Raw genomic sequence first — 14747 nt, 5'->3', positions numbered from 1 at the left:
CCACGAGGCTGCGCCAATTTACGTCATCTGAGGATCTGGCCCAAATTCATGCAAGTCATTTCCAAAAAAACGACGCTTTACTGTCATGAAAATGTCAACATTTATTTCTCAGCTTGCTGCGACGCCGCGAGGTTGAGCGAGCCCGTAACCCCGCTTTGCGAAAAAGGGCAGGAGAATTTACCAGCACCAGGCAAACCCGCGCTGCCCTGGCATTTCTGCTTTTTGGTGCTTCTTGCTCTTTGAGGGAAGCAGGATTTTTCAGCAGGGCCTACTGATTTTACAAGCTTTGATTTGCAAAACCACCCGCTGATGCCGGTCTGTCGTCGGGGAGGCGAGTCCCCCCCGCCTGTACCAGACCTCCCCTCCCGCGGCACCGCGGGGATTCGGGCTGCGTCCCTGAGCTCAGCTCCACCGAACGCGCCTCGGCTTGGCCACCCCGGGCGCAGGTACCCCCCGCTGCCGGCACAAATCTCGGCCAGAATATTTCAGTCCTCCCGAGCACAGCGAAGGGTGCACGGCCGGTGAGGGGGGCAGCGGCTCCGTACGGTGAGCACAGTCCCATCCTGCAGCTCCGCTCCCCGCGGGCAGCCGTCCCGCACTGGCCACCGCGGTGACGCCATGCCATGCCCCGCGGAGGGTCTCGGAGGAACATCTCATCCCATCAGAGCATGAAAATCTTTAAATGAGACTTTTGACTTGACGGTATGTAACAAAAAAATATAAATACGAGCTGTTGCCAAAATGCAACGCAGGAGCAGGAAAGGGTGAGCAGGAGGAGGTCGGCAGCGCGTGGGCGGCTGCCGGCCCTGAGCTGTCCCGGGGTTTCTGTCCTCTACGGGTCCGGCAGGAGTTTGCAGAGAAGGTCGATGACAGGCGACGCTGGCTGCACAGTGTCGTACTCCGCAAACAGGTGACAGAGGTTCTCCGAATCTGTCTGGCTCTTGGCCACGAACCCGAAGATCCTTTGGAAAAGGAGAGAGAGCCTTATGTGGTTTGCATCCAGGAACCCAAAGGAACACACTTAAACTGGCCCCGGCCACAAGGCAGAATCCCGGTTCCAGCGATTCCACCTTGGCCCGCTCCCCAATCACGTTTGCTGGGAAGCAAAAAAACAGCCGGGAGAAGTGTTTCTGGCAAAGCTTCCCCAGCTGTGAAAAGTTCCTTGAACGCAAGGTAGAGCCAGAGCTCACCTCCCTTCCCGAGCCCAGCGCCAGCGCGTCCCTGGGACGGCCGACGGCCTCGGACCGGCGCTTTCTACATGAGGGGATGCGGAGAGTTGGGCTTCGCCAAACCTCTCATCAAACCCCCCCCGTAAAGCTTCACCCATCTGCCCCACGTCTCATCCTGCCCCCACGTTAACTTTTCTCGCATCCCCTCCTCAGTTTTAAGCTTTGGCTCCTTGCTGCTCTGCAGGGCGCCCGCTGGGGCGGCGAGGCTGGCCCAAAGCAGCATCTCCCCCCCCACCCCCCCGAGGTTTCCACCGGCACGCTTCGGCTGCGGGAGGTCCCCGCGCAGGTCTCACCTCGAGGACTTGCAGTACTTCTGCCACCTGAGGGAAGAACAGAATTGGATTTGCTCAGAAGAGTGATATTTCACCCGTTCCATCAGCTGCAAACTCGAGGTTTATATTTAGCTAAACCCACCGCGTTAAGCCCGGGGCAGGGGGTGCAGGCGGGTCGGGATTTGGGATTTTAAGCGGTGCGGAGCCGTGAGCAGCAGAGCCGCGCTGGGAACCGTGGGGAAGCCACCACCGCACCCGCAGAGCGGCCGATAACTCACTTTCTGTTCTCAGGGTCCGTCCCGCAAAACCTGATGGCAGCCAGGGGGTAGTGTCGCCTGAAGAACACCCTGGGGGGGGGGAGAGTGGCGTTAGAGCAGGACAGTGCCCGGGCAGAGCTGGTGGGAGACACAGGCACGTTCAAGCCCTGCTCGAGGTGTCGGGGCTGCGGGGGAAGGGGGAGGTGGGGGTCCCCTCCCCGGGGCTGCCTCCAAGCTGGCAGCTCGTGGCTTCAGCCGGCTCCTGCCTCCCGCTCTCCAGATGGTGCCACGCGCCTCACGCGACGCAGCACCGTGCCCTGTGCTGGGACAGAAGGGGCCAAACCCACCCACCATTGCAAGGCGGATTTGCCCCGGCAGGCCAGTTGCTCCTGACGTGACCAGCGCGTCGGCAGGCTGAGCGGCGAGGCGAGAGCTGGGCGGCCACGGGCGAGCCGCGCTCCCACCACCGTTCCGCTCTCCCCGGCCCCTCACCACCGCTGAGCCCGTGGCGGCCCCGTCCCGACCCTCCCCAGCGGCTCTTACTTCCTCTGGATGTCGGTCAGCGTCACCCCCTGCTCCGTCACTCTGAAGTGCACCAGGGTGGGTGTGGGCAGCGTCTCCAGCTCGAAGGTGGAGGAGATGGCTTTCTGGATGGCCGGCGCCCCCGTCAGCGTCTCCACGTTCACCGAGTTGAGGTACAAGACGTTGCAGACTGCAAGGACAGCACAGAGCCCGGCTCAGCGCGGAGGCCCACAGCACGCCGGCGTCTCGCTGCGCCGAGCACGTGCAGCGCCGAGCACAGCGGGGCCGGGGCCGGGGCCGGCTCCCAGGCATCATCCGGCTGAACCGGACACGCGTGCGTGGGTCAGATTTGTTTTGATGAAAATTAAAGATTTGGTGACTCAGAAATTCTTCACAAATTTATTTTGGTTTACTTTAATTCTCTGCACTAATTGTTTTAAAAGTCAAAGTATTTAATTTCCGGTTTCTAAATGTCAGATTTGGGTTTTTTTTCTGTTTATTACATATTTCCTTTAATGAAAAGCAGAAATACCCCAAGCCAACTAACGGCTGAAGGCCAACCTAAAACATGACATTTCGGGCTGATTGAGCCGTTTAAAGGGCTGTTCTGGGTCAAACTAAACTTTTCAGCTTGCCAACTTATTTTTCAGAATTTCCAGCAAAACAAAGCTGGTTCCCGACTCCCCTGACTGCGCCGTGACCCGTGCGCGCGCTCTCCTGCCCAGCGCTCCCCGCTCTCACCCGGAGCCCACCACCGCTGCACCCAGGCTGGGGGGCACCCGGGCGCGGAAGAGAAGCACAGACCCTTCCCCGTCCCGCTGGGCCGTTTCCATCGGTCTCCCATCAGGTCCCTCGGCAATTTACCCAGCCCCGGCTGCCCCGTCCCTCTCCGAGAGACTCCAGATGTTCCGTGCCCATCAGCTCCCTACCCCCGGTTGAGCCCAATCAGGAGAGAGGCTTAAAAACTAGGAGCTATTTAAAATTGTGGGGACTGTGGGTCTTTTACCAGCCTTGGGACCTCAGGAACTGTCTTTCCAAGCTTTACTTCACCATTGTGAGGACCGAAAGTGTCCTTTCTTTAGAAAACATCAGGTTCCCGTACAAGCCCGGGATCTGAGGATGTGGAGAAAGCCCGCAGGTACCTCCTGGTGACGACGCCGGGAGGGGGCTATCGCACCGGCACCCCCCGATGCAGCGGGGTGACCTGCTGCTTTGCGCAGCGCCAAAGGCAGCGCCGACTTTTCAGCTGCTGCTGCGAATGGCGTCAGAACGGACGACCGAAAAATGGAGCCTGGTGTTGGGTAGGACCAAAGCCCAAAGCGCGGGCGCCTGCCCAGAGCTCCAGCTCCTGCCAGCTCGCCTGTGCCCCGGGGACAGCACCGCTCCTCACCAGCAGCTTTCTTCGGCGGGGAGAGCGCGGGCTCCGCGGCGCAGTCAGGGCTATCTTCTCCATCAGCCAGATCTGCACAAACGACAAGCGGGAGCACTGACGCCCCAGGCCAGGCTGCTCCGGGTCACCACTTTGCACTGGGGGAAATTCCTTCTCTCACAGCGAGCCCAAAGGCCGCTTAAATTGTAGGGGTTTAGAGCCGTAATTGATTTAATTGTCCTCCATCTCCCTCTCCTGGCTCCGTTCATCTCCGATCTCCCCACTCCTCCTCTCCTCGCCCACCCTCCGTGGTCCCCTGCTCCCCGCTGCTCTGCTGACCGCCCTCCGTCCCCAGCAGAAGCGAGTCACCACCATCTCTGGCGCTCCAGTCAGCTCCTGCAGGTCCCCGCTCCACCTACAGCCACGGCAATCGGCCCCATGGTGGGGGCACCGGGGCGGTTCGTCCCCTCCCCACCTCAGGGCCATCCCCACCTCCCCAGACCGGCGGGAGGGACCGCTCGGAGCATCTCCCCCACCCCCAACACCTACCTCGGGTGGGGATGCTGAGCTTGCAGGGCAGTGCCAGCGCGGTGATGGCGTGCTGGTACACGAAGGCAGAGAGGCTCCCTGCAACACAGACCCACGCGTCGGGGGGGTCCTGGTGCCCAAAACCCCCCACCCGCGCGCCTCTGCCCCCTCAAGCGTCCCAGGGACCTCAGTAGGAGGGGAGGGGGGGATAAGCGGGACTGTTTGGGACCTCACGGCAACAAAAGTGGGTTTTCCAACCCCCGCCCCATCTCCTTGTTTTGGAGACTGCTCCCACAGCCGGCCTGGCAGAGCAGCGCGGGCAGCAGCGGGGGGCTGGCGGGCCCCCACGCCAACAGCCTCACCGGGGGGCTGCGGGGCCGCCCCCGCTCCTGGCCGCTGCTCCGAGGGGCTCTGGGGAATTGCTCCTGGGGCTGCCAGGGCTGCGGGCGATGGCACCGTCCTTACCGAAATACAGCTCCTCGCTGGCTCCTTTCAGGTGCACCCCTTTGGCGGAGGACTCGATGAGGAAGTGCCGGACGAGGTCACCGCTCTCGTCGCCTGCAAGCGGGATCGAGGACGAGCGTCAGCATCGCCGTTTCGCCCCTGCCCGTCCCAGGGCACCCACCGCAGCCGCTGCGCTGCGCGGCGAGCGCGCTGCCAGCCCCCGTGCGTGGGGACGGGCGGGCGCGGACCCCGCTGCCAGCCTCTCTCACACAACCCGAGTCCCGCAGCTTCTCAGCCTGCTTTAGTCTCACCGGTTTCAGTGAAACCCCTGAAGCAAACCCCCCCTTTCCCGGCGAGTCCCCGTACCTGTCTGGCTGCCGGCTGGAGGGACAGGAACCTTCATCGCCAGCCCGAAAGACCCCCGGTACGACGTGCTGTCCCGCACAAGGAACGTGCCTGGCTCCCTGTCCTTCAGCAGCTGGATGGCTGTCAAGGCACAGGCGGAGGCTCAGCCAAGCAAAACAGGTGGAACCTCCCCGCGCGGCGTTCCGCGTCCGGCCCATGCTCTCGCGGGGAGACGTTCCTTGGCAGCAGCAAGAAATCATCAGGAGCGTCTGCTAAGGACGCTCGCATCCCTCGTTGCGGGCACCGGCCGTGGTGCCCCCGCAGACCGAGGGGCCCCGGCTCGGTCCCACGGGTCCCTGCTGTCCCCAGGACAGAGCCCGCCCCGGCCGGGCCATGCTGAGGAGCGGCACGGTCAGAGGCAGAAGCTTTGCTGGAGCTGAGGGGGGGACAGAGGGGCCGTGGCACAGCCCGTGTTCCTGAGCCTTCCCCGAGCCCTGTGAGTGGGTCTCTCCGTGCCCGTCAACCCCCGGTACACTCTGAGTTGCTGTCACCGAGTCCCCGCAGCACCGCAGCGCGGGCGAGAGCGGGACGGAGGTGTGCGGGAAGGCAAACGCCGGCCTGGGGACGGGCGGCACTCCTGCAGACGGCAAGCCTGAGGTGGGGTTACCCCCGCGGAGACTCTTGCTGCCTTACCTCGGTCCCTGGTAATGCTCGGCTTGAACCAGTATTTGGATGTGTCCATCACAAACTTCATGGTCGGCTGCCCAGCCCTGAGGGGACCTGCAAGAGACCCCATGGCATCAAGGCCAGCATGGGACCCGAAGGACCTTCACGGCAGACATCCCTGGGCAGGACAGAGCTCTAGCGAAGATACTTCTCTTTCAGGCTGGCCAAGGTTGAAGGTTTTTTTCAACCCTTTTGATCAGAGCTTCCTCCCTGCTCCTCCGAATGATTCATTCTCCACATAATTATCTCTCTTGGCAGGCTGTGATGGAGCACAGAGGCAGCACACGGAATCCCCCAGCAGCGCCAGTCCGCCCGACCCTGCACAAGTCCACTGGACCATGGGGACCTACACCCGCTGAGGATCTGACCCGCAAAGCCCTCCTGCTATTCCCATAAGAATCCCAATTAAAACCTTCTGCCCCGAGAGTTGCCTCTGCTAATCTCCTCCAGAGAACAACAGCCCTATTGTTTGCCCTTGAATGAGGGACCTTATAAACTCTGGTATCTTTAGATGTCCTCCAGAGCAAACTGGAACCCTAACCCCTCCTCCCCACCCGCTCTGGGTCCACAAACAAGTATGAAATGACAGAATTATGGTCCTTATTCTCGGGTACTATAAATTAGTGTATCTGCATCTCCTTGAGGGGACCAGAGCGTTTCTGCCCACTGAGCACGTGTCCCAGGACACTGGTGGGCCCAACACCGTGGCTAATAGGGGGTCATCAGCACTGAGCTGGAGACCACTGCAGAGCCCTGCAACCCCGTGGAGATACACTGAGGATCTCCAGCTCCAGCGAGGACCTCCTGTCCTCCATGTCTATAACCCACAGACAAACCAGAGTAGAAACTGGGGTTTTCTCCCTCTTCCCTGGCAGCCGTTGGGCTCTACAGCTCCTTCCCCCCTCCAGACCCTGTGGCAGGGAGGTGACTTACTGTCCGAGTCGCAGGAGAGCGCTGGTGCCGACAGCGCGTTGTTCAGGCCACCGAGCCCGGGGGCCGGGCTGCATCTGGGAGGGGGGCTCTGCTTGACCGAGGCCGGGGGGGCTTTGGCCAGCCTGGAAGACGCATCTCCTTGTTCCAGGCACCCGTTCACCAGCAGCACCGGGATGTCGGCTGCGGAGTTGAGGATGGAGGGGGGGCAGCTGCTGGCCTGTCCCTTCTGGGACGGGGAGGTCTTGGCTTTGGTGGAGCAGGCTGCGCTGGGCTGGTGGGGACTCAGCCCAAAAGCTTCTCCAGAGTGAGACCTGATGCTCGGGGAAGGTGGGTAGGGGCTGCCCAGGGAGCTGGCAGGGGATGGGCAGTCGGCGGAGCGGCAGGCAGCGGGGGGAGCATCCGAGTCATCGTGGTGGAGCGAGTGGGTGCTGCTGCGGGAGGGAGGCAGAGCAGAAGGAGCTCAGCGGGGTTGTTCAGCCCGGACGGGACGCACAGCCCACCCCAGAGACCGGGCCAGCCCTGTGGGGCGCTGACTCCCAACCGGGGGAAGGAGGTCTTGGACAGCAGGACGTAGGGAAACCCCCCTGTGCCCCTTCCACCCCCATCACCCGCCCCGGACTGGGACACAAGGCGGCATTTACCTTCCGAGGATGTAACTGGTGTCGGAGCCGGGGCTCGTGGAGAGCAGGGAGACCCAGCTGCTCCTCTGCTGCATCCTCACCACGGGCACGGGCTTCAGCAAATTGTCGAAGCCCGTGGAAGTGCCGAGAGCCCCGGGGCCGTAGGAGATGCTGTCTGTCTGTCCGGCCGCGCAGTGCCGGGGGCCGGCGATGCACTCGGATGCTTTGCTGCAGGTCGAGGAGTCAGTGCAGCTCGGGGCGCCCGAGCCGGGGCTCACGGGTCTGGGTGGGCTGGAGAAAACCACACTGCCACTGGCGCTGTAGTTGCTTCTGAGACTCCCTTTTTGGGGCAGGAAGCCGTTGCCCTGGGGGGACCTCGAGGACGGCGTGCCCGAAGGGCTGGGGGAGCCCTGCAGCAGCTCGGGACACGTGGCTCTGCCTGGCGTCATCTCTATGTATTTAATGTCTGGAGGAAGAAAGAGGAGATGGTTAGCGATTCAGCGTTCGAGTCAGGTTCGTTAGCTAAGCTCAGTGGGGGACACGTGCCTCTTTTCTTCTTGCTATTAATTTTGGCTGTGGTTTGTAAGCCCCGCAGGGCGGGCGGGGGGTGCTGCTCCACCTCCAGCGCTGCAGGGACCCCCGGGCGCTGCGGGGAGACCCCCATGGCCCAACGCTCGCCTCTGTTGAGCCCCTATGGAGGCCGATTTCTTCACAGACACGGAGTCCCAGTGACCCACCCCAGTGCTGGCGGGCTCCCAGGGACGAGGGGTTACACGCGGTCATGTCTGGCTGCGCAGACCCCCCCTCGCCAGCATCGCACGGCCGGCGCGTGCCGAGACCTGCAGCGAGCGGCGGGTGTTCCTGCCCGCAGCCGCTCTGTCTGTACCTGACTCAAGAGAAAAACATCTGGCTGCTCCCCCCGGGGACGACAGCGGGTTCGGAGGGTGCCCACGGCGGCAGGCGCGTGGCCCTGCGCACCCTCTGCGCTGGCTGGGCGCAGGAGCACGGGGATGTCACCCACCGCATCCGCCCCGTGGCTGCGGAGCGGGTGGCGGAGCGATGCCGCGCGGTCACAAGGCTCTTGGTGTCGGCTGTGGGACCGGGCAGCACAGCAGCAAGCGCGCAGCCCAGGGCAGGGGCCGGCAGCTCTGCCTTCCCTCCTCCCGTCCCGCACAAGTCTCTTTAGAGAAATAATTTCCGAGGCGGCTTCTGTGCCTGTACCCCGCTGTGGGTTTCTTCCCGCTCTGCCATGCATGCCCGGGGCAGGCGGGGCACCTCCCAGCCCCTTCGCTCGCCATTATTGATACGGTAACACATCTGACAGAGCATCGCCTGCTCCAGACCTTCCGTGAAGGCTCACAGCCAGGACAAGGGGGTGCTCCCACGTGCCCATGCGCGTCAGTCACTGGGTTCCTTGAACAAGGCCATACTTTCTGGCTGAGCTAGAAGACGCCTTTTAGCGAGAGACACTCAGGCTTGATTTAAGGGCTTGCAGGGATGGCGAATTCACCGCCTCCCCAGGGAAGCTGTTCCAGCGGTTAATCACCTCCACGGCTAGAAGGGTGCACCTCCTTTCTAGCCTGAACGTGCCCAGCTTTGTTCTCAGCTCCTTGGTTCTCGCCCTGCCATGGAGCTCAGGAAAGTTCCCCTTCCTAAAGCTGTTTCTCGGAGAGAGGAAACCCTTTTTGCCGCGGCTCTGAAGAGCCCTGAGCTCCCCGGCAGCCGACGCTGCGTGCCCGGCTCCCGCGCCGCCTCCAGGCTGCCAAGCGCCGCAGACCCTGTTTACTGCGAGGAACGGGCGGACCTCTGGGGCCTAAAGCTCGATGAGCGGCAAAAGCACAAGTCTGTACAAAAGTTACTCGCTGAGCCCCTTCCCCGTGGCGATCCCGGCCCAGGGTTGGATCGGCACGGCCAGCGGAGAGCCGCCGAGGCGGCGCCGGGTAAGGCGGGAGGGCCGGTCCCCAGCGGGGACGCAGCTGGACCGCGCACGGGGAAGGAGCCAGAACCGCAGCCTTCCCCCTCCACACCCTCGCTGCCACGGGCGGCAGCTCCTCCAAAGCCGTCCTGGGAAGGGCTCCGGAGCCACGTGGTTCCGGTATCAGCACGCAAACCCTTACTGCAAGCTCTTGGCCGGATGCTTTCTGTCAACGTCTCCCACAAAAGGGGAAAAGAAATGAGGATTTTAATTGTCCGTTAAAGAAATAACTGCAAAGCATTTGCACCCTGCTCTAAGGAGGCCTTTCGCTTCCTAATTCTCTGCCTTTGCTCCTGCTTATCAGGTGTGGTTAAACCTCAAATATTTGCTCAAGACCTTGGCGAGTTTTTCAGCACCAAGGAGTGGCAGAAGTGCCGCAAACACAGAGCCCAGCTGTCACGCAAGCCGAGACCTTCTCCTCCTCTCCTCTCCTCTCCTCTCCTCTCCTCTCCTCCTCCTCTCCTCTCCTCTCCTCTCCTCTCCTCCCTCTCCTCTCCTCTCTCTCCTCCCTCTCCTCTCCTCTCTCTCCTCTCCTCTCCTCTCCTCTCCTCTCCTCTCCTCTCCTCTCCTCTCCTCTCCTCTCCTCTCCTCTCCCTCTCCTCTCCTCTCCTCTCCTCTCCTCTCCTCTCCTCTCCTCCCCTTCCCCTTCCCCCTTCCCCTTCCCCCTTCCCCTTCCCCTTCCCCTTCCCCCTTCCCCTTCCCCTTCCCCCTTTCCCTTCCCCTTCCCCTTCCCCTTCCCCTTCCCCTTCCCCTTCCCCCTTCCCCTTCCCCCTTCCCCTTCCCCTTCCCCCTTCCCCTTCCCCTTCCCCTTCCCCCTTCCCCTTCCTCTTCCCCCTTCCCTTCCCCTTCCCCTTCCCCTTCCCCTTCCCCTTCCCCTTCCCCTTCCCCCTTCCCCTTCCCCTTCCCCCTTCCCCTTCCTCTTCCCCTTCCCCTTCCCCTCCCCTTCCCCTTCCCCTTCCCCCTTCCCCTTCCCTTCCCCTTCCCCTTCCCCTTCCCCTTCCCCCTTCCCCTTCCCCTTCCCCTTCCCCTTCCCCTTCCCCTTCCCCCTTCCCCTTCCCCTTCCCCTTCCCCTTCCCTTCCCCTTCCCCTTCCCTTCCCCTTCCCCTTCCCCTTCCCCTTCCCCTTCCCCTTCCCCCTTCCCCTTCCCCTTCCCCTTCCCCCTTCCCCCTTCCTGTTCCCCTTCCCCTTCCCCTTCCCCTTCCCCTTCCCCTTCCCCTTCCCCTTCCCCTTCCCCTTCCCCTTCCCCTTCCCCTTCCCCCTTCCCCTTCCCCTTCCCCTTCCCCCTTCCCCTTCCCCTTCCCCCTTCCCCTCCCCTTCCCCTTCCCCTTCCCCCTTCCCCCTTCCCTTCCCCTTCCCCCTTCCCCTTCCCCTTCCCCTTCCCCCTTCCCCTTCCCCTTCCCCTTCCCCTTCCCCTTCCCTTCCCCTTCCCCCTTCCCCTTCCCCTGGAACACACAGGGACCAGAGGGAGTTAGTGACTGCCATGAACGTGTCTCGTATCGCTACAGCATCTGCCAAGTTCAAATCTCTCCCTCGTGGTGTCCACTGGGCAGGGACAAGCCCCTCTCCTGTACTCTGGGCACCACCAGCCTCCTGCCAGCGCTCCCATCAACTGACGGTGCTGGCAGGGACCGACACCTCAGGCAGAACGCGGTGGGGTGGGAATGATTCAGAAGCGCCATGGGGCCCCGCGCAGCCCTCCCCGGCGCGGGCGAGGGGAGGCAAGAGGGGCAGGAACCGAGCGGGAGCATTTCCACGGGTCCGGCTGGGAGAGGGGAGCAGCGGCACAGGCACCGGTGGCGCGGCTGGAGCGGGAGGAGGTGGGTGAGCAGGGATGCTGTGCAGCGGTAGGAAGTTTGCATAAAAAATAAGAGCTGTTAAAAGAAAACGAAAGCTGAAGTGAGGCTTTTCCCACTGAATTCGGGGCCAGATTTCCAGATGTTCAGTTCCACACGTGGAGCCAGCTTTTCAAAACCGCTAGCACGCTACCTGCTGAGCTGCTGGCGGCTCCAGCCCTCCAGCGATGCCCGAAGGAGAGGCATCTAACTGCCTCCGCACACTGGTCTGAGCAGCCAAGAGCTGAACTCGCACTTTGTCACCGTACTGTATCTGCAAGGCCGCCCCCTTCCAGCCCCGCGGGGAGCAGGGCTGCCGCCTCCCCAGGCGTGCTCCCACCGCTCCGGCCCCTGTGCTCCCTGACGCCGGCTTTGCCGCTTCCCCGCTCGAGCGTCGGGACCCGCGCACCCGCAGGGCTGCAGCCGGTGCCCTTGCAGACACGCACCTCGTCCTCCTCCAGCCCCGCGTGCCTCGTGCCGAGGTGCGCACGAGGGCTCAGGGAGGACGGAGCGTTTTTCATGCCTTCAACATCCTCTCACTTGACCTTCCTGGGGAGAGATTTTCAAGGTTTTTCCGTGTCTAAAGACACAGAGAGGCAATAAGGCCTTTCAGAAGCAGAGAGACTCTACCTTTAGGCACCTAAACATGTCACGGATCCATCCTGCAGCGCACCAGCAGCGCGCAACACCCTGTCTGCTGCTGTTACCCCGCGCAGAGCGTGTTGAGCAGCCGACACGCTGCAAAGGAGCCCCGGGCGAGCGTGCCTGGATCAGCAGCAGCGCACAGAGCACAGCTTTGGATCGCAGGGATGACAGAGCGGTGTTGCAAAAGGGTTCACGTAAGGCACCCAGGCGTGAGAGCAGAAAGCGGGGGTTGGCATGTGCAGCTGATGTTCTGCCTTGCGTATGCCAGGTATGCTGCTGGAGGGGTGCTCGAGCCCTGGAAGAAGAATTTCCCTGGCAAACCGATTGGGAACGTTTAAATGGGGTGGTTGTGTAACGATCAGTACCTTCGCCCAGGGCTTTGGAAATTTGGCTTCAAATCCTCGTGCTTCCACAGGTCAAGTATGACCCTGGGAAAGGCTCCACTGCCCCTGGGCAGAGCCGGGGCTGTGCTGCGAGGGTGGGCGCGCTCCAGACACCGCTCCAGAGGTCAGCGCCTCTCTCTAGTCACTGATGGTAATAACGCGGATGGGGTGTTTTCTGAGAGCTACAAGTCCCATTTCTAATGAGAAACATTTCCTCCAAACCCAGGGAAACAAACGTGAGGTTGAATTAGAGGCCGTTCTCCCTGTTTTCTTTTGGATCCCGCTGAGCTAGCTGGACACGAGACGTTTCAAAAGTGATCAGAGTGGGGCCACCTAAGCACGTAAGCCGGGCAGAGAGCCCGGGAACGCAGTCTGTTCTCCTGCTCCTTTACAGGAAGCCCTGATGTCAAGAGACAGTATCCCACACGAAACGCCGCTCCCGCTGGGGATGGTGGGGCTGTCACCAGTGCCCGGTCCCAGCCCTCCGTGGGAGCACAGGACCTCATCCTGCCCGCTGGGGCTGGCGTGTGGCCGGGCCCTCTGCCCGGGGCTCTCCCTCTGCCTCTTGCGAATGGGTTTCACCAGCCCTGAGCTGCGCTGGCTCCACCGCACGACCTTTTGCCTCACCTGTTGCCTCTGGATCTTGTTTCTTGGTGGCAACAGCGTCACCCTGAGAAGCAGGTTGGACCGCGTCCTTCACCGGCTTGCACGTGAGGGGCTGAAAAGTCGGATCGATTTCCAGGATCAGCTGGTTGAGAGTCTCTATCGATATGTCCAAGGTAGGAGACAGCAGGTGAGCCTCGGGATCCGTGCTGGTCTCCTCCTCCTTCGACTGATAGGGGGCAGTGGGTCTCTCCAAAGAGGTGTCCCGCTGCCCCTTCCCCTGCGCCTGGGCAGCCACATGCTCAAACGCGGGGTGGGCTCCGTACAGCGCTCCGCCGGGAAGCAGGCGTGCGTTGGCGTGCACCACCGCGGACGGGGCAGCCCAGCCCTCCCTGGAGCAGTAGACGTACTTCATCGGCAGCGCGGAGCAGCCCGGGTACCCTCCCGGGTGCAAGCTCTTGCTTTCCTCCCGCGAGGAAACACACACGGTCTGTCCAACGCGCAACACGTGGTTTTGTATGACCTGTGACATGGTTTGGTTTGCTGGTTTGGCGGCTTAGAGTCCAAGGGAAACCTCCTCCTCCTCCCTCTCCTCCTCCTCCTCCTCGCCTCCCCGTCTCCACCGGGGACCTCAGACCCCTTCTTCAATCCAGCGTCTCCAGCGGAAGAAGAATCTAAGGAATGCAGAGAGAGGAGCGGTTACACAGGCATGCCCAGGGCAGGAGCAGACTTCAGCGGAAAAGTCTATAAAAACGGGGATTTGGAGCGCAAAGCTGGAATCCAGCTCATAAGAAAACAAGTCACCCTGTATTGCTTTTCCACCCCCCTCCAGCCTCTGCTCCCGGTGCCACAGCGCATCTGGGCAAGTGCGAGGGAGGATTAATTTACAACAGCTTTTCAGGATTCAAAGGCCTCAAAACGACGCTCTGCTTTATTTGCACAGCGCTTAGATTTCGGTTAAGAATGAAATGAAGTATCAGTCGGACAACTTCTGCGGGGGCTCCTGACCCTCGGCAGCCGCCCGGGGAGGCGATGGCAGAGAGCGCGCCCGGAGCTGCGCCGGGCAGACCCGCAGCGGGCCAGAGACGGAGCAGCCTGCCAGAGCAATGTTCTGCGAGCGGGTGTACATTTAATCTGAGGGTTTATTTTGCCGGTACAACGTGAGCTGAGCCCTGGAAGCCTGTCTATGCGGCTGCTTTCTCAGTCAGGGCGCCGCTCTAGGAATCTGATCGCTATTAAGTTTTGAATACTCTCTGGCTTCGCTTTAGATAGAAAGTATTTTTTACTTCGCCATTAAAAAAACCCACGGCAGAAGGCAGGCTTGCCTTGGGGGTTCTGGGCAAAAAGGTCTCAGGACACCGTTTGGAGGTGGGGAAGTCGTCCAACTGCATCAGCAAACAAGCGGGGTCCCTCTCGCTGCCACCAAATGCACCGGGGGAACCTCACTCATTTGTCTCAGGATGAGGAAAATAAGCCTGTCCCTCTCTGTACCCACCGCGGCGGCCAAACCCCGACGTCTCGGTGCTTGGGCACACCAAAGCCAGGCACATTCCCCATGCCCGTACCGCGCAGGCTGCATGGGAACGCGCCCGTCCTCTCCGGTCCTCGGGCAGGGCAGCACCGGCGGGGACCACGGGATGTGCAGGAGCCGGAGCCAGAGGGTCCCTGAGAAGAGTTAATCCTCCAGCCCAGGGCTCCCTCCTCCCTGCCCTGTGCGATCTGGTGTGTAATACGCAAACACCGCGCTACGCTTATTAGAACATTTGTCTTTTCCTGCATCGGTCTTGAATGACTGACTTATTTACTCGCCTATCTCGGATTGATTAACTATGGAGTCACAGGATTAAGAGCGAGCCGCGTTGCTCGCGGGCAGCCCGTCCGCACCTCCCCGCGGGCGAGGGCAGGAGCGCTGGGCTGGCGCGGTACGTCACGTCTGGTGAAGCGGTGACTAACTGCCATGCGGCGTGTTGAGCTGTTACCGAGAGGGCTCAAAACAGGCCGGCATTGCCCTCCATGAATTATACAACCCTGAAGAAGCCTCTTCTCTTGCCAGAGAAAGCGACA

At 61.8% G+C, this 14747-nt stretch overlaps 1 protein-coding gene across 1 annotated transcript; it reads right to left on the bottom strand.

The window, feature by feature from the left end:
* Nucleotides 1–746: 746 nt before the first annotated feature.
* Nucleotides 747–13215, bottom strand: TNS4 (tensin 4; the record flags this gene model as incomplete). The annotated part of the gene is made up of 12 exons (XM_082494839.1): nt 747–962; nt 1523–1549; nt 1780–1848; nt 2302–2470; nt 3671–3742; nt 4199–4276; nt 4643–4735; nt 4988–5107; nt 5660–5746; nt 6626–7056; nt 7267–7711; nt 12708–13215. 12 exons carry the CDS (start codon nt 13213–13215, stop codon nt 833–835), a joined length of 2229 nt encoding a protein of 742 aa, XP_082350965.1. The 3' UTR covers nt 747–832.
* Between the last annotated feature and the right edge of the window lie 1532 nt (nt 13216–14747).

Source organism: Vanellus vanellus (assembly GCF_965231255.1).
Source record: "Vanellus vanellus genome assembly, chromosome: 24".
Classification (NCBI taxonomy): Eukaryota; Metazoa; Chordata; class Aves; order Charadriiformes; family Charadriidae; genus Vanellus; species Vanellus vanellus.
Note: the sequence above shows the minus strand (reverse complement) of the source record. Positions and strands in the feature narration are given on the sequence as shown.